Raw genomic sequence first — 20,248 nt, 5'->3', positions numbered from 1 at the left:
TTCAGCAAAGCAATGGCAGATTTATTGCACCAAATGGAGATTATTCTAGTCAAGAAAGACTTGACGAGAGTAACTTTGATATAATAGCAGGCTACATGGATTTGTAATGTAGGTCCGATGTACGGTTATACCTAATAGGTATTGGCTAGGCCCCCCGACCAGCACTGAAATTATCAAATTAGTTTTTCAGAATGCTAATACAGTTCTTTACTAAACTTCTTTTCCCGCATTGCCTAGGTATTTTTGGAATTTTTAGTCACTCCTCCATAAGCTACCTTTTCTACTAAACTTTAAGAAGACCTTACTAGGCTTATAACTTACTTATAACAAAAATAAAAATATGTAAACAAACGTTAAGCATTAAGGTTTTAGATCACATAATAATAATAAAATGTGGGATGTTGATTCGACGATCATAGTTGTTTCAGCGAACGGTCTACGAGGGCTGTTTGATAAGTACCCGTTTTCCAAATGTATTAATATCACGGGCCGAAAATATGTATACAATCGTTTTAAGCCATTTTTCAGAGGTGGGAAAATTTAAAAAAAAACAGCATTCTTTTGTTTTTTTCTCATTTGACAGCGATTCAGTGAAAGCGTGAACTTAAAATTGTGAAAATAGAGAAAGAGCAGTATCGGTCTGTAATTAGATTCTTGTTTTTGGAAGGAAAAACATGTGATGAAATAAAAGTAAGAATGCAAGCGGTTTACCATGAATGTGCTCCTTCTATGACAACCGTCAGATACTGGTTTAACGAGTTTAAGCGGGGGAGAACAACCGTCTTTGATGAGGATCGCCCAGGCCGCCCAATTGAGGTGACTACAGACGATATGGTTAAGAAAATTGAAAATATCGTTTTAGCCGACCGCCGAATTGAACTTCGAGAAATCGTTGATGCTGTAAATGTTCCAATCGAGCGGGTACAAAACATATTAGAAGAAAAATTGGGTATGAAGACAGTATCGGCGAGGTGGGTGCCGCGTTTACTCACGGAGGAGCAAAAACGGAACCGACTGACTACTTCGGAGCAGTGTTTGGCCGTGTTCAAACGTAACCCGAAGGAGTTTCTGCGTCGTTTCGTGACCGTAGACGAAACGTGGGTCACCACTACCCCCCGGAAATGAAAGGGCAGTCGAAGCAGTGGATTTTACCGGGTGAACCTGCGCGAAAGATAGCAAAAATCGTTCCATCGGCTGGAAAGGTCATGGCGACCGTTTTTTGGGATTCGCAGGGTATTATACATATTGAGTTCTTAGAAAAGGGGAAAACGATAACAGGGCAGTACTATGCCAATTTATTGGATGAATTTGACGCTGGGTTGAAGGACAAACGACCCCATTTAAAAAATAAAAAAGTACTGTCTCATCACGACAACGCACCAGCTCATTCGTCTAGAGTTGTGATGGCTAAATTAACACAATTACGCTACGCCCTATTGCCTTACCCCCCGTATTCTCCAGATTTGACCCCATGCGATTTATTTTTGTTTCCCAACCTGAAAAAATGGCTCGGTGGTAAGCGATTTGGATCAAATGACGAAGTCATTGCCGCCACAGAGGCCTATTTTAATGACTTTCCGAAATCATACTTTTTGGATTGTTTATTGAAGCTTGAATATAGGTGGAACAAGTGTATAGAGTTAAAAGGAGACTATGAAGAAAAATAAATGCATATAAACAAAAACAACTGATTATTTTTTTCATAAACGGGTACTTATCAAACAGCCCTCGTAATAGCGAAGAGTCTCGACCAACATCTTGAGAGACTCGCTAGGTGGTTGGATCAAGGGCTAGATGCAGAAGATGGTGATCTTGGACACGGCGCGGATAGTCCGCCGGTTCCTCTCTCTGCGGCCCTGACCACCGGTAGCTTGGGTCTTGCCCCGCTGCCGGCGGCACCCTAGGTTAGGTTTTTTATAATGTGTTCATATGTATTTTTTATTGTTTTGTAAGTGTTTTGATATTTTACTTTTATATTCATATTATAAATAATCTAATCTAAGAAATTAAATGAATAAAAAAAAATAGCATTACTTCAACTTTTTACATAACATTTAATATCTCCGAAACTAGAAACCCTCATAAGGTACCTTTTTCCGTGGAACGTTACAAATTGACTTTAAGTGATGATTTTCAATTTTAAGTGAGTATTTCCCTCAAGTTGGTGTGGTCAAAAATGTAGTGTGTCACTCGGTAGAAACATTGTTTAAACCTCATGCATTGAAATCCTCTCAATGCTCAAGATTCCACTTTCAAACCACTTACTACGCTCGTGGTTCATTTGGGATTGGCCAAATAACGTAAAGTAAATGTTTTAGTCAAAAATATTACCTTTTGAACAAACTTTTAGGCCCGGTTCACATTGACTGGCTGCACCACTGTGCACATACAAAGTTTATTCTAGCTGTAACTTTTTTACGTTAAGTCGATATTAAATAAGAACACTGACTTAATATAAAAGAAATAGACACACAAAGCAGAACAAAAACGTCAAGAAATGTGGATCCCAATGACGTTTCGCACCATTTGCATTGATGATAAAAACGCTTACGTAAATTATGAGTCAAGATAAATGTTTCGTACAGAAAAGAGCTTAATGTCGTAAGCATTAAGTGTCAAATTTGCAAACATAAGTACCAACACTGTTAAAAAATTTAGTCCGATGGCACTAAACGTAACGTATTTACGTCAAACAACGTCAAACGAGAATAATGAACGAATGGAGTCACTTTGGTACACTTTAATATGTATTACTGTACAGGAAAATATTAAAATTGAAGTAATAAATAAAACAAATTTAATTTAATCGGGAGCTCAAATAAAATTAATTCGTGGTTCTAATTCAAACAAATTAAATTTTTAATTCGTAAGTATACGTCTTTAAATACTAATTTCCTTGAAATAAATTCTACTTATTAAATAACTGTGTATTTAAGATCTACATTTACTCATAGCACGGGTGCACGGGGACATTTAGATACTGATTGGATTTTTTTTATAAAGTCTACCTATACTTTATAAAAAAAAATCCTGTGGTTGTCATTGTGTTCCGACAGGTTTAGCATTTACAGTTAGTCGATATAAGCTCTTATTGGTGGTGTATATGTCGGAAACAGGGAAATGGGCCAAACACACAAGTGCCGTTTTGCCTTGTTTAAAACTGCATCACCCCCATCTCTTGCTATAATTAAATAGCAGTCCACTTTGCACGTCGCATAGGTTTTCTTGGAAATCTTCAATTTAAACATAATATTATTTCTTATGAATTCCATATAAAAATATAAAAAAATATTGACCTCACATCGACTCAATAGAATTTTGTTCCTTGACATCCCTTCTTTGGTACTAACAAATTAATTTATTCAAAACCATAAAATTACCACCAGATTACATAAATTATGTAATGCTATCCAAAGAACTAACCGAAAGAAAAACATTCCATCCTTTTTCCTTGTTTTTTCGTTGTTATTTTTACATATTTTAACGGCACATTTCGTAATTGTTGACAACTTCACATTTGAGCGTTTCAAACAAGACTAAACGAAAAAGTAATGCATGATCTGTTTTGACATCACTTTTGTGGGGCCATTTTTGGCGGCTGATTGGGTATCCAGTTCTTTATACTATATCAATGAATAAGAAGAATAATTATGAAAAGTACTAAATAGGTACTAAATCTTTGTCAAAAGACGGATTCGATGTAACGCCTACAAATAGGGGAACTGGACTTGGTCCTGTCAACCTGACGTCAGAATGGCTGGCCACTTTATTTTCAATATTTCTCGATTTCTATTGAGGTACTAAATATTTGATGTCAGGTACCAAATAGTACTAAATAGGTACTAAATCTTGGAGTAACACTCGTTATAAATAGCCATCATGGTCCTGTCATCCTGACGCTCACTAGAAAACTGCCTTGGGAACCATTAAAGCGGGCGGTTGTTTTATGCGACAAACGCAGCGTTGAACGTATGCGATCAACGGAATGTATGAAAAATGACAATACGCTTACCGCTCCGTTTACCGCGTAAAACAATTTATGGTCATTAGATTAAGGTGTGCCGCAAACGCAACGCATAAAACAACAAAGCGCTTAAGTCTTCTATTGTAAAAAGAAATTGGGCATACAGTCAGTAGCAGAAGTTGCTAAGCGGGCGAGGTGTTCATAATTACCTTGACACGCTCTTATTCTCTTAACAATAAAGTCGCGTCAAGATTATTTTGAACACCTCGCCCGCATAGCAACTATTGCTGCTGACTGTACCTAAATAGTCAACATTTTGGTATTTTCCCCTGTACTAAAACTACACTATATTCTGTTGCTTAAACGTCGTTGATTATTAAAGGTGGTTTGTTTTTGTTCCCAGCAATGAACTGACGAAGCTGTGGAACCTGTGCCCGGACAATCTCTCCGCGTGTCGTACTAAAGAACGGGACTTCATGCCTTCACTACGTAAGTTTCTAATCTTCTAGCGCCCACGAACTACAAGCTACCCAGGCAAACGCCATTTTCATTTGTCTGTAAGGAGATAGAAATAAAAACCATGAACAACATTCTTGTTTATAGAGTTCCGTGTTATACGCTCATAACCAAAAATCCTTCAACATAAGTTTTTTTTTTTGCCAATTAATATACGGTTCGAACGTAGCCGCCGCCGCCGCCGCTCAAGTCCAAAACAGATTCATTAGAACAGCACGTTGTCGACATCATCATCATTCATCATCTAACTACTTTACGATGATTCGCCAAGAGGTGTTTCTTAGGGTGCCGGGCAAATCTTAGGTAAATCATGAAATGGCGGAGTCCCTAGAAGCTGTGAAAAATACAAATTTTTAAGTTTTATTTATATGAGCCTAGCTAGAGTGTTCCACTGCTGGGCAAAGGCCTCCCCAACATTTTAAGTTAACGTAAAAAAAGATACGGTCGTTTAATATCGTAAAAAACGTAAATTTCGACAATTTGGCAAGTACAGGGAAAAATCTGAAAACTCTAAATTTGTAACAAAATCGTACGGAACCCTCGGTGGGTGAGTCCGACTCGCATTTGACCGGTTTTTTAGGGTTCCGTACCCAAAGGGTAAAAACGGGACCTTATTACTAAGACTCCGCTGTCCGTCCGTCCGTCCGTCTGTCACCAGGCTGTATCTCACGAACCGTGATAGCTAGACAGTTGAAATTTTCACAGATGATGTATTTCTGTTGCCGCTATAACAACAAATACTAAAAACAGAATAAAATAAAGATTTAAGATAAGATAAGCTCCCAGTGTAAGTGGGGCTCCCATACAACAAACGTGATTTTTGACCGAAGTTAAGCAACGTCGGGCGGGGTCAGTACTTGGATGGGTGACCGTTTTTTGCTTGTTTTGCTCTATTTTTTGTTGATGGTGCGGAACCCTCCGTGCGCGAGTCCGACTCGCACTTGGCCGGTTTTTTTTCTAACGCCATCGTTATTCGTCATACAGACAGTTACATGGCGACCGCGCTGGAGCCCGGGCCGGGCGCGCGCCGGCCCGCGGACGGCGCGTGGGGCTGGCGCGCGCTGCGCCTGCTGGCGCGCCGCTCGCCGCACTTCTTCATACACACCAACACGCCCATCGGCCGCCTGCCCGACTACCTGGCCGACATGGTGAGATGTGATCATACAGACAGTTACATGGCGACCGCGCTGGAGCCCGGGCCGGGCGCGCGCCGGCCCGCGGACGGCGCGTGGGGCTGGCGCGCGCTGCGCCTGCTGGCGCGCCGCTCGCCGCACTTCTTCATACACACCAACACGCCCATCGGCCGCCTGCCCGACTACCTGGCCGACATGGTGAGATGTGATCATACAGACAGTTACATGGCGACCGCGCTGGAGCCCGGGCCGGGCGCGCGCCGGCCCGCGGACGGCGCGTGGGGCTGGCGCGCGCTGCGCCTGCTGGCGCGCCGCTCGCCGCACTTCTTCATACACACCAACACGCCCATCGGCCGCCTGCCCGACTACCTGGCCGACATGGTGAGATGTGATCATACAGACAGTTACATGGCGACCGCGCTGGAGCCCGGGCCGGGCGCGCGCCGGCCCGCGGACGGCGCGTGGGGCTGGCGCGCGCTGCGCCTGCTGGCGCGCCGCTCGCCGCACTTCTTCATACACACCAACACGCCCATCGGCCGCCTGCCCGACTACCTGGCCGACATGGTGAGATGTGATCATACAGACAGTTACATGGCGACCGCGCTGGAGCCCGGGCCGGGCGCGCGCCGGCCCGCGGACGGCGCGTGGGGCTGGCGCGCGCTGCGCCTGCTGGCGCGCCGCTCGCCGCACTTCTTCATACACACCAACACGCCCATCGGCCGCCTGCCCGACTACCTGGCCGACATGGTGAGATGTGATCATACAGACAGTTACATGGCGACCGCGCTGGAGCCCGGGCCGGGCGCGCGCCGGCCCGCGGACGGCGCGTGGGGCTGGCGCGCGCTGCGCCTGCTGGCGCGCCGCTCGCCGCACTTCTTCATACACACCAACACGCCCATCGGCCGCCTGCCCGACTACCTGGCCGACATGGTGAGATGTGATCATGTCGAGTAATATTCTTTCATATCAGCCGGGCTGGCACATGATTGGCGCGTCAGTATCTCGCGGCGAGATAGGCTACCCGTCTTTTTCTAACTATGTTAATAAAAGAGGGACGGGTAGTCTATCTCGCCGCTCGATACTGTCGCGCCAATCATGTGCTAGGCCTACTTTAAGATAGTTTGTTACTTTTACCAAAGATAATCGATAGTATAGAGGGTTATTGCCATAGCAAATTTTGTAGACACAGTAAATTTACTGCCATCTATCGACACACGATTAAAACTAATAATTATAAATGATTTTATATATATATTTTTTTTTATTTTTAGAACACCATATGACTTTGACCCATGTTCTTTCATATAGTTAAAACTGTTAAATATCAAACGGTTTTGCCAACGCCATCTACCCGAGTATAGACCAGCAAAGGTGTGGCGCCATCTATTCGAGAATAACTTTTTCTAGACACGTTTTTTCCTTAGACTTTACTTACCTTATACGTAATTACATATATCTTTGCTTTAACCCTACTGCACACCACGATTGTAACAAACATTCAACTATATTTTAATTTGCAGGTGAAACGTGTGACGCGGGACGCCGCCTTAGCAGAGTCCAGTAGCAACGGGGACGCCGCTAGCGCCATCAAGCAGGAACTCAAACAGGTACAGATATATGGCGTTATTTGTTACAAGCCTGAATTAGCTATGAATCGTTTGTCTTTATCTGTCATTTTGACTTATGTATTTGTAAGAAAAGGATAAATCTTAATTTAACTAATTCATTTTTTTAATACGCGAGGCTTCGCACGGGTTCACAAATTGTACAAACGTAACGTAACGTAATTGTAAATTGTAACGTCGATAAATAAAGGTAATTGAATAAATTTCGCGTTAGACCCGTCTATAAATGTGAGTTAAATTGTACAAAAACCTTCCTCTTGAATCACTATCTATTTAAAAAAACTCATCAAAATCCGTTGCGTATTTTTAATGATCTAAGCATACATACAGACAGCGGGAAGTGACTTTGTTTTACTATGTAGACAATGATATTATATAACCATACATAGGTTATACTCATACTTGAGGACCACAAAAAATACTTCCATGTTCATTTCTGTGCCTACGAAGAAATCTGTTATTTTTGATTAATTTTCTCATTCCAACCATCTTTGTCACACTTGTTGTTAAACATAAGCTCGTCTCTTTCTCTTTCGGTGTGCGCGAGCTAACGCGAGCACGTGCACATTTCTCGCTTGTCCTCCAGCCGCGACTAAAGGAAACTTGTCCAATTTGTCACAAGGTAAGCGCTTCAATTTTGGGACGTCTATAACCTATCTTGAGTTATGAATGAATGAAATCGTTTATTTCAGGCAACTAGTGGCCCATACATAAATACCTTAAAAACTAGCATACATATTATAAAAATATAACTAAACACAAAAAAACACATTATGATTGCGATGCATTACGCAACCCCGCAGTGTCAGGGAATCGGCCGCTTATAAATCATTGTATGTAGTGATGTCTGTGTCTCACGGAAGTTTTGTTATTAAAATTAACTAATTCAGTCCCGTAAAGTTTAATGAAATTAGACATAGTGTAGATGTGTCCTAAGTGGTCCGTTTGGTTTCTCCTCAGGAGCCCGCTGAGGAGGCTGGTGAGGAGCAGATGGAGGAGGTGGTCATCAAGGAAGAGGACAATAACGATATGGAGCAGGTGAGCCTCTCACCACATCTTATGTCTTTTCACACCACCTATTCGGAAAAGAGCTTTTTCTGCTTTTTTTTTTTTTTTTTTTTTTTTTTTTTTTTTTTTTTTTTTTTTTTTTTTTTTCGTATGGCTTTTTGTGTTACTCTACTTCAGAGATTTACAGTTTTTAAGTACTGTACCGCTTCTACTGTTAAGGTGGTCAGATCTTCAACGTGCCCTTGGTATCTGGTTAGAGGACAGTCAAATGCCCTGCTAGGAGGGATCAAAGTTGCACTTTTCCTCCCTGCTAGGAGGGATCAAAGTACAACTTTTCTGTTCTAGCACACTATTTTTAATTTTTTTTGCACATTATTTATATAGCTTAAATAATCTGTTTAAGTATCAGATTGTGTCAATACTAGCATTTTTTTTATTTTCCTCATAGTTGATGTGAAAAGCAGTATTCGCTAGGTGCACGAATGGTGCTGCCCTCATTTTGGCAGACTTTCTACGTTAAATCTTATGGAGTAAAATTAGTTCAAGCGGCTGCCGCTAGTACTAATGGCGGCCATTCCATAAGATTACCTGTGTTTGTGACGATCAGCGCCACTTCCCCCTCCACCGACTTCGCACCTTGCCAATATGTCACACGGTATCAAAATTATTTCGTCTTGGGCGTTAACACTTGAATCCCTCATTACGCTCAGGATTCTACTTTAGAATCCATCGCTTCATTCAGGATTCAATGTACGCCCTTGACGGAAATATATCATTTTGATCCCTTGTAACACAAACTACTATTGTCTTCTGTTCTCTTCTTTCCATGTTGTTACCCCCTGCTGGGGTGTAGGGCTCGAATCTTTTCCTCCCACTTACTCCCCTTACTCCACTTACTCCACTTACTCAGCTTGGGTACCCCCCTCCCCCATCCCCAATACACCTCTTGCTCCACAGAACGGCGCCAAGTAGATTTAGGGCGGCCATGTTTCCTGAGGATATGCCCAATCCAATGACATTTCCGCGTCTGGATATCCTGTACGGGTGCTTTTCCGGTTATTTTCCATAGGTGAGACTAGGCTTTGTAATATTGCTTAAGAGCCCATCAACGAGCACACTAGCGCCACTGCTAAATAATCGTGATTATTTCAATTTAACGAAATATATTAATAATCTTTAATAGAAAAAAACCGACTTCTCTAACTACTAGCCTGGACCCACTTAACGGCGCTTATACTTTATTTGGTAATATGTATACATTTTATGGTAATCATAGTGGTTTGTTTAGTTTAGGTATCATAGTGGTTTTCCGGATCAAGGTCCGAGTACGGGTCCGAGTCCGAGTACGGGTCCGAGTCCGGAGTCCGGGGCCCAGTCCAAGTCAAAATCGAAATTCAGAATCACAAAACGTGTACTATGCGTCGTTGAAGAGTTCTGTTCTGATCATCATCAGCAGTTCCGCTTCATCAAATGCCACAGTTTGTAATGTAAATGCTTGATTTTCTGATGAAAATATATAAAATTCTATACGTAATACGTATGCCTTTAAGATTTGAGGAGTTCCCTCTATTCCTCATGGATCCCATGTTCAGGACTTGAGATTGACATAAATGTGCCTAAAAACCTAACTTGCTTAACAAACATAACGAAAAGGACAAATCGCCAAATGCGAGCTATGCGTCGTTGAAGAGTTCCGTTATGATCATCATCAGCAGTTCCACTGCATCAAATGCGACAGTTTTTAATGAAAATGCTTAATTTTTTGATGAAAATACAAAAATCTCTATATGCATGCCTTTAAGATTTGAGGAGTTCCCTCGATTCCTCATGGATCCCATCATTAGAACTCGAGCTTGACAAAAATGTGGCTTAAAAACTTAACTTGCTTAACAAACATAACGAAGAGGACAAATCGTCAAACGTGTACTATGCGTCGTTGAAGAGTTCCGTTCTGATCATCATCAGCAGTTCCACTTCATCAAATGTCACTTTTTTAAATGTATATGCTTGATTTGTTGATAAAAACACAAAAATCACTATATGTATGCCTTTAAGATTTGAGGAGTTCCCTCGATTCCTCATGGATCCCATCATCAGAACTGGGTTTTGACAAAAACGGGACCAATCTGTATGCATATACATACAATCAAAAAAAAATTTCAAAATCGGTCCAGTAATGACGGAGATATGGAGTAACAAACATAAAAAAAGATAAAAAAAATAAAAAAAAACACAACCGAATTGATAACCTCCTCCTTTTAGATTTGGAAGTCGGTTAAAAAAGGGGGCCGCTACGAATGTATCTTGTATTAAAGTACCTTTTGAATACATCAAACTAGTTTCTATATTGAATAGAATAGAATAGAATAGAATAGAATATAATTTATTCGTAAGCACAGACAATACATAATATAAAAGAAACACAAAATAAGATTAAAGTGCCACGAAATGGCCTCATCTCAGCATGTTGCTGGTGGCTTCCAGCGCTGATCTTCCGATGAGACCATCAAGTGAGAAGAATCACGGAGGGTAACAGACAAGAAGAAAAAGACATCAAATAACGTAAAGTGAACAAATAGTAAAATAAAAGTTACACAGAAGGAAGATACAACATAACGACTATATTAAATTAAATTAAGACTAATTTATACATATAAAACAACATTAAAACAAGCATCGACTCGCAACACTGTATTGATCTGGTCCAACCATACCTTGGATGTACATTACAGCTGCATATGCAGCTAGCGCCAACGGTGGCTACACTAACTAAAAAAAAAAATGACAGACCAGACCAATATCGACAATGACGTATTGAATATCGAGCGTTCATGAAATCAATTTTATAAGATTAGTTTAACAAGACAGCATCGTAGGATTTGTAGGTAAACGAATACTAACATAATAATACTCTACTAAGTATGGCGTATCAGGAATAATGAACTCTTGCCAGGCTGAAGGAACAAAACACTTGTGGTAAGCATAAGTAAAAGTACTTACAAACTACAGGCAGCTCGTATCAAGTCTGTAGGCTTCCTGGTTAAGTTGGTGATTAAATAAATACTGTTTAAGCTTTGACTTAAAACTATGAATACTTTGCAGGTTTCTCAATGGCGGAGGTATATTATTCCAAACCTTCGACGCGGCGTAGCTGAAACTACCACGAAAAGCTGCTGTGGCATGGCGCGGCGTCAACAATTGAATCCCACAGTTACGGCGTTCGCGGAGTTTAATACAAGATAGCTTATTGAAGAGATATGGGGGCGTTCTATACTTCAGCACACCAAAGAGCAAACAGGCCAGATGAAGTTTACGACGGTGTTGCATTTTGAGGATCATATGACTATTCAGAAACGGAGTCACGTGGGCTCTCAACGGGATATTGAAACAGAAGCGAGCACAGGCATTTTGAACACGTTGAATGAGTCTCTTTGTTTTAGCAAGAAGTCTAGGCCCAAACACTACATCCACATAATTTAATTTTGATAGGACAAGTGATTCAGCTAGTTCACATCGCAGGTTTTCGCTTAAATATGGCCGAATTTTATATAAAACCTTAAGCTTGTAAAAACAACTCCTAATGGCTTCAGAGATATGCTTCTCATAACGTAGTCCACAATCCATTATGAGACCTAAATTACGCGCCTCATACACTCTCTCAACCGGTGTGTTCATTAACATAACATCCGCTGATATACTGACACCAGCCAGTTGTTGCCTGCTGCCAAAAACAAGGTATTTAGTTTTATTTGGGTTAAGCAGCAGGCAGTTTTCTGTAGCCCATGATGCTATAGTGGTGAGATCATGGTTTAATTTTTCTATAGCACTTTCAATGTCGGCCGGCTTACATGATATATACACTTGTATGTCATCTGCATATATGTGGTATTTGCAATGCGTGATGTGGGACCTTATATCTGCGGAGTATAATATGAACAGGAGTGGACCGAGCACCGATCCCTGAGGAACTCCTCTTGTTAATTCAGCCTTTTCAGATAAAAGTGAAGAACCATCACTGCAACACACTTTCACAATTTGTGATCGATCACGCAAATAACTTTCAAACCACTTCACAGTTTTTTGATCAAAACCATAATAACTCAATTTGGATAGAAGCAAATTTATATTCAGACAATCAAAAGCCCTTGAAAAGTCGAGGAGGACTAAAATAGTGCACATACCTTTGTCTTGAGCAGCCAAAATATTATCAGAGACATCGAGTAAGGCAGTCACAGTGCTACGTCCCTTTCGAAAACCTGATTGGACATCCGGTAGAATATTGTTGCTTTCTAAGTAGGTGGTTAGCTGTGAGCATACAACTTTTTCCATTATTTTAGATAGACAAGGTAGTATACTTATAGGCCTAAGGTCTTTAAGCATGGATGGGTTCGATACTTTAGGCAAGGGATTCACGAGTGCTAACTTCCAGATATCTGGAAAGGTGGATGTAAGAATGGAGGTATTTATTAGGCTTGTAATGAAATCAATTGTGTATGGAAAAGTTAGAGTAAGCATGTTTAGATTTATCCCGTCAGTACCCTCAGCATTCGATTTTAAACATTTAATTACTTTCATTATTTGATAAGAACTAACAGTATCTAGGTGGAAAACAGAGTCATTGAACTTATGAAATTCAAAATAGGTAAGCTGTGATATAGTGACACCTGAAGTTCCTGGTAGGTCTAGGAAGTGCTTGTTCAAGGTATCGGGATTATTAAATATATTAGGTAATTCATTATTCTTTTTAGGCAACACGGTATCTTTTAAGTTTTTCCATAAAGTTTTGGGTTCTTTAATTTTATTATTAATATTATGCTTGAAATATGCTACCTTTTCAAAATACAGAGCTTTATTTACAATAGACTTTAGGTCTTTGTAGTAATTCTTTTTGACTTCGCTCTGGTTTTTGTGATAATCCGCTGCAGCACTGTCACGCAGCCTCATCATCAATTTGACGGTGTCAGTAATCCAAGGGTGTGATTGAGCTTTAATCAAGGATGTCTTAAGAGGGGCATGTAAATCAAACAGATTAAGAACATGTTGATTAAAGGCTGTTACCATGTCATTGACATTTCCAAGGTTTGTTATCAAGTCCCACCTCACACTCCGCAAGTCCACATCTAGATCTTTGTCGCAGATATTTTTAAAAGGCCTATAGGTAACGTGGTAAGGCTTTAGTTTCTCACGCTTGACATTGAAATTACAGACAACAAGGCAATGACCATACAGGGAACCCACATGATCAATTGCTGTAGTATTGGCCTGCATGTCCGTACAGACAACATCGATCAGCGTTTGGCTGGTGTCAGTGAAATGCGTAGGCTGAGACACTAATTGTGTTAAACCAAAGCAAGTTAAAAAAATATTAAATTGAGTAGTTTTTGTGTCGGTGCTATTCAATAGATTTATATTAAAATCACCTAGTAATACTAAGTTGTCGTAACTACGCATTGAACTAATTGAGTCACTTACAGCATCCAAAAACAATTGAAGATCCATCCAAGGTGGACGGTATGCCGTACCAATTGCTAGCTTCCTTCCGTTGAGAGCAAAAGTGATCCACATCTGCTCCACCAGTTTATGCAACGGGTCAACCGGATGAGGCCAGGTCCGAGCCTTGAGATGTCGCTTGATATAAAATCCTACGCCTCCACCGCGGGATCGGTCGCCCTGCGGCCTTGGGATATGCCGGAAACTGTATCCCGGAAGTGTCGGTGCCCGCCCTTCTTCACCAGCCCTTAACCATGATTCATTGATCGCCAGCACATCAACATCTTGCCGAACAGCAGCCGCTATAAAATTGTCGTGATTTGTGCCAAGAGAACCCGCATTGTACAAACCAATTCTTAGTGTTTTATTTACTATAATAACAGATATATATACCAGACCACCCTACAGTTGACACTACGCTGACAGAACTAATAATACCAGTACCAGATTGACATATTATATAACATATGCTGCAGATTATAAACGACTTTTTTCCCATATTCATATACCAACAATAATATAATACGAGATAAAAAAACCTTAAGCTAAGAAAAGCAAAACTACACACGGCCGCCCAGACCTCAAACGGAGCTGGTGCCAAAAACACGTACTAAGTCAGCTTCAGAGCGAATGGAGTAAGCCGACTTTCCTTCTCCTTGTCGGGCATAGATTCTGCCTCGCCTTGTCCACGAGAACCTCCACTGATGTTGCCTACACAACTCACGAAGTTTGTGAAACAACAGGCGGTTCGTGCGTGTGAGTCGCTCGTTGACAAAGACCCGACGCGGGGGGCCCGGCAGGTTGTCATCTGCGAAGGTGAAATTTCGCCGCACCCGGGCGGCCTGCAGCAGTTCGTCCCGCAACTGTCGCCGCGCCAGCCTAACGACGACGCGACGCGGCCGGCCTCCGGCCTCACTGTCGGCCCCTTCCCCGCCCCGGTCCACCGCGCCGACTCGCTCGGCGAACACAACGTCACGCTGCTCCAAGGGGACACCTAACTGGGCCGCCAGGACGGTGATCGTGTGGACAACGTTCTCGCCCTTCGTCTCCGGAACGTGGCCAATGTCGAGGTCTGAGAGCAACGCGTCCTGGTCGCGGTCGTTCAGCTCCAGCTGAAGGCGCGCCACTGTCTGCTGCAACTCCACCGTTGCTCCTGACGGCGATCTGTCTTCTTGCTCGCTGTCGGCGGGTTCCACCGGCCGCTCCTCCAAGCGCCTGACTTTCTCCTCCAGGACATCCAGACGGCCAGTGAGACCACCAAGGAGATCGTTGAAGCGCGCCACCTCTTGGCGCAGGCCCGCAACTTCGTCACGCACAGAGCCAAAGTCCGCACGAAGCAACCGCAGCTGTTCAGCGACGTCGGGCTGCTGATCCAACGGCGCATCGTCCTCGCCGGCCCCACTCGGCTTTACCGGCGTATTGTCGGAGTTGTCACGCCGAGGGGTCGTCGCTTTGCACGCCGGGCACGCCCATGCACTCGCGACGCGCGCATTTTGACCCATGCCCACACAAGCTTTATGGTAAGACAGGCCGCAGCCACACTTAGCGACACCTGTCGCACCAAGTGGTTTACCACAAGCCGCGGCGCAGACAACCATTTTGCTCGCTATGGATTATAACTGCAAGGAGCTGAAAAGTTCGAACGGAAGCCACTAGATGGCGCTAATATTAAAACAGTGTCTATAAAATTTATATAAAATGATAATGTTCGGACTGCGCTAATGTTTTTAAAAGTTTGTAAGTGTATGCCGTCGTAGTACCAAATTGTATTTAGAAAAAGTATGAAAGTTAATTTGTGAATAAACTGTTTGTATTTCCTAAATTAGCACCGGTCTACCCACCACACACAAAAAGTCACATAGTAAACAGTCGCTATCAATTTTATTGCACTATAACAAGCGCGCGCGGATCGCGCACACTCACAAAGCTTAGGACAACACAGATACACACACCGATGACAGCGGATGCAGGTAATTATCACGATTACTAATTTAATCTAATGAAGTACCGCGAGCGTGACTGTGTGTGTTACCGTCCGTGACGTCACCCCATATTGCTGGATTCGTCAATCTATGCGTCCAAAGTTAAAACGGCCGTTTTTGTTTTGAGGTTATAGATTGACGAATCCAGCAACAGAATAGTATTTTATACAATCGTGATATAATGGAGAGCTTTTCAGACGAGTAAGGTACGAGATTGAAAAGCTTGATTATATCACTATTGTATACAATACTTTTTCTACGAGTCATCAAAAAAAATACTTAAAACTAATAGAAGAATCATATATGTAGGTAAAAAAACCAAAAGTATACAGCTAAGATGCGCGAGCAGCCGCGATACCTTCATACTCGTACGCGACCCGGCCCCCGCGCCCCGCGCCCCCGGCCGGTTGATCAACGACACCGTCTCGTAACTCATGAGGCCCTGGTACATGCTCCGCGCTTTCGATTGGTCAATTTCATTATAGTTGACTAAACTGTATCGAAATGAATATTATAGTTGAGTTGGGGTCCCATAGTGAAAAAAGTATGCAATTTCACTTTGGTATACGAAGTCTTAATTCAAGCATTGCAGTCGACGTGTAGGAAAACTAGTTTGATGTATTCAAAAGGTACTTTAATAGAAGATACAGTACATAGTGGTCCCCTTTTTTAAATATTTTTCGTTAAATTGAAATAATCACGATTATTTAGCAGTGGCGCTAGTGTGCACGTTGATGGGCTCTTAATATTGACTTATCCTCTAGCTGCCCAGCCGGGCTAGCACGTGATTGGCGCGACAGTATCTCGCCGCGAGATAGACTACCCGTCCTTCTTTAATTAATACAGGTAGAAAAAGACGGGTAGTCTATCTCGCGGCGAGATACTGTCGCGCCACAGAACAAGTAGAATGGCGATGCGAGCAGGGTATGTGTCGCCGCCGGTTATGAGCAAACGCTCGCATGCTAGTACTCGCCCGCGCTGACCGAAAAACGTAAACATGCCTTTTGCGCCACCAGAGATGTACAAAATGGTTTTAAAAAAGCGTTTAAATACAAAATGCAAAATACTTTTCAGATTTACTATTTCAAATGCAAAATACCAAATAGTTTTGCGTTTTGTATTTCAAATGCTAAATGCAAAATAGGTATTTTCAAAATACTTTTTCTAAATACCTTTTGACCAAATCTCGGATATTTTTATTTATTTATTTATTTATTTATTTTTTTTTTTTTTTTTATCATGAGAAATAGAGACACAATGCCGAGCCGAATAAAAACGTCTAATAACATGGCACCTTATGCATGACATTTTGATCATAATAACCAGTTTAGACTCTCGCGCGAGCCACGAGACAGCCGCGAGCCGCGCCACGAGACGCGAGTGTAAGCGGTGGGCTCGCGACCCGTCTCGTGGCTCGCAAGCTCGTCGAGCTAATATAATTTAAACACTAACGGCACGGCATAAGGTTTATAACCAATTGACAAGCCGAAGCCGAGTGTGTCGAGGCGAGCCACGAGACGCGCCGCGAGCCGAGCCGCGAGTCTAAACGGCTATAAGGCGCAGGCGCGCACTCTGACCAAAGAAGAAAAAAACCGGCCAAGTGCGAGTCGAACTCGCGCACGGAGGGTTCCGCACCATCAACAAAAAATAGAGCAAAACAAGCAAAAAAACGGTCACCCTTCCAAGTACTGTCCCCGCCCGACGTTGCTTAACTTCGGTCAAAAATCACGTTTGTTGTATGGGAGCCCCACTTAAATCTTTATTTTATTCTGTTTTTAGTATTTGTTGTTATAGCGGCAACAGAAATACATCATCTGTGAAAATTTCAACTGTCTAGCTATCACGGTTCGTGAGATACAGCCTGGTGACAGACGGACGGACGGACGGACGGACAGCGGAGTCTTAGTAATAGGGTCCCGTTTTTACCCTTTGGGTACGGAACCCTAAAAAGGGCGCGCATGGCTAGCAGGCGCCTCTATCGGTCAAATTCGGCAATACAAGCGTCATTCGTTCATTTCATTTTGTTTGACTGGTAATGTTGGCTAAACTTAATCGCAAAGTATTTTGCATTTTGAAATGAATATTAAAAATGCAAAATACATCTCGAAAAGTATTTCAAATAAAATACAAAATGTTTTTTACTAAAAGGCATTTAAATGCAAAATACAAAATAGGTATTTTGCATTTTGTATTTGCATTTTAAATAGAAGTATTTCAAATAAATCGCATCTCTGTGCGCCACAATAACGTTCAGATTAAGAAGCCAGACATCAAATCTGTCTAAAGGAGGCGTATCCATTCACCAGGCACACAAGTTTTTACTACCGTTGCGCGAGTGTTAGTAAATGTGGAGAGGAACGAGCGGCGACACCGGTTCCGATACTAACTGCGCGCGATAGCCGTTCTAACCTCTTTAATAATGTTCTGTGTGTCGCGCCAATCATGTGCTAGGCTGACAGAGACCTATAAAAAGATATCCCGTTCCATTCTAATTTGAATCTTATTTTGACAAATCTAAATTGCATTTGTATTGGCAAGTTTTGACGTCTGTGCGGCTAGGGACTATGGGATACATACGACTTGGGTTAACCCCGGGTTAGTGAGATGGTGCAAATGGCCCTAAGGGTTGTATTCTATCTGTCCATTGTGTATTCAATTGAATACACAATGGACAAAGGACAGATGGAATACAACTGTATCGTATCTCACATTTTGTTTAATGAGAGAGTGAGACGCAATGACATTAGACAAAGAAATTGGACAGGTGGAATACCACAGTAAGAATATTAGCTTAACAGTCCTGATGTGATTTGTTTCATATAGTTTAAATTTAGAGTGCCTTTGGCTGTTGTATGTATTTATAATGTTTTTATGTATTTTAACTGACTTCAAAAATGAGGTTATCAATTCGACTGTTTTTTTATTTTTTTATATGTAGGTACATAATGTGGCCTGTAACACGGGCGAATAATTAAATCGTAGGTTCTACTCCTCAAGCTAGACAATGTTTGTTCAACGACTTTTAAAAATAACTTATGGTTTGGATTTTAAAACACTTTAAAATTTATTCGAACACGCAATGTATTACGAAATTGATTATGCCTGTACGGTGACAAGACTGACGGGCAATGTCAATTAGACGGAATTTAAAGTACATTGAAAATATTATTTAGTTTGTTTGAAAAAGGGACAATCTTAAGACTACATAATTTGAAAAAGTTGTTGAACAAAAGTTTTATTGTTTGAGGAGTAGAATCTACGTTTTAATTATTCGCCCGTGTTACAGGCCACATGCTGTATATGTTACCTCAGAACTTCGTCACCTTGTAACGTATAGTTTGTAGCTTTCTAGTAGAGCCCGAAGGCGTATCCTATTGTCTATTGTTCAGTAAAACCGCACGTGCTACTTACCTGCAAAAAAGGGTCCTAATCATTCTATTTGGCACCTGAGCGCGGGCTAGTCCAACGGTCAAAAAACCAGTGTAGGTGCGCTTTCCGATAACGCGCCTTTGTTACGCATCTCGATGACACATTTTAGACTGGTTCTGTAGCGTTCGACTCGCCGGCACTCAGTAACCGAAGTACCGATTTTTTATGCAGGTGGTTGTGGCACGTGGCACGAGCGGTTTTACTTAACAATAGACAATAGGATTAGCCTTCGGGCTCTATTAGAAAGCTACAAACTATACCTATCTATTCCCCTAGGTGCCCGACTCGACCAACGACGAGTATGACGACAAGGCCGCCCGCACGCGCGTCACCATGCTAACCCCCGCACAGATGGACGCCCTCTGCCCCGCCCTGGGCGACTGGAAGAAACTCGCCGCCAAACTCGGCTTTAAGCCCGACGAGATACAGTACTTCGAGACGGAGAACGCCACGGACCTGCTCAGAGCCAAGAATATGCTTCAGTTGTGGTGTGATGATGATGAGGACGCGTCGGTTGAGAACCTGCTGTATATTATGGAGGGGCTCGGGATGGCCGAGGCGTGCGAGGCGCTTAGGAACGCTAAGTGATAAGCTGATAAGTGATTAAGAAATAAACGTTTGTAAGGAGTTATTTTAGTTCTTTTTTTCTGGCGAATGAAGTGAAGATTGTTTCTATAATTAGTGGTTATCAGTTTTAACCTTTCCGACGCAGTCTCAAACGCAAAAGCTGTCACTCACACGCCACGTCACCGAAGTGTCGAAACTGAACTTGAACTTTATGCATATGTATGAGATCGTCACGGACCTGATCAGAGCTAAGAATATGCTTCACTTGTGGTGTAATGATGACGAGGACGCGTCGGTTGAGAACCTGCTGTATATTATGGAGGGGCTCGGGATGGCCGAGGCGTGCGAGGCGCTTAGGAACGCTAAGTGATAAGCTGATAAGTGATTAAGGAATAAACGTTTGTTTGTAAGGAGTTTTTTTAGTTGTTTTTTTGTGGCGAATGAAGTGAAGATTGTTTCTATAATTAGTGGTTATCAGTTTTAACCTTTCCGACGCAGTCTCAAACACAAAAGCTGCCACAGAGGCGTGCGAGG

At 42.2% G+C, this 20,248-nt stretch overlaps 1 protein-coding gene across 1 annotated transcript in view; it reads left to right on the top strand.

Annotated features, from left to right (window-relative positions):
- The window catches only part of LOC134652127 (THO complex subunit 1), a 29,662-nt gene extending 9,914 nt beyond the window's left edge, over positions 1-19,748 (top strand). The window contains exons 6-10 of the mRNA XM_063507295.1: positions 4,368-4,453; positions 5,465-5,628; positions 7,134-7,235; positions 8,211-8,276; positions 19,424-19,748. Coding sequence (XP_063363365.1) covers positions 4,368-4,453; positions 5,465-5,628; positions 7,134-7,235; positions 8,211-8,276; positions 19,424-19,735 — 730 coding nt within the window. The 3' untranslated portion in view covers positions 19,736-19,748. The remainder of the gene's footprint in view (positions 1-4,367; positions 4,454-5,464; positions 5,629-7,133; positions 7,236-8,210; positions 8,277-19,423) is intronic.
- The last annotated feature ends 500 nt before the right edge of the window (positions 19,749-20,248 follow it).

The sequence above is a fragment of the Cydia amplana genome, chromosome 11, assembly GCF_948474715.1.
Source record: "Cydia amplana chromosome 11, ilCydAmpl1.1, whole genome shotgun sequence".
Classification (NCBI taxonomy): Eukaryota; Metazoa; Arthropoda; class Insecta; order Lepidoptera; family Tortricidae; genus Cydia; species Cydia amplana.
The sequence above is the reverse complement of the archived record's forward strand: the minus strand, read 5'-3'. Positions and strand labels throughout refer to the sequence as shown.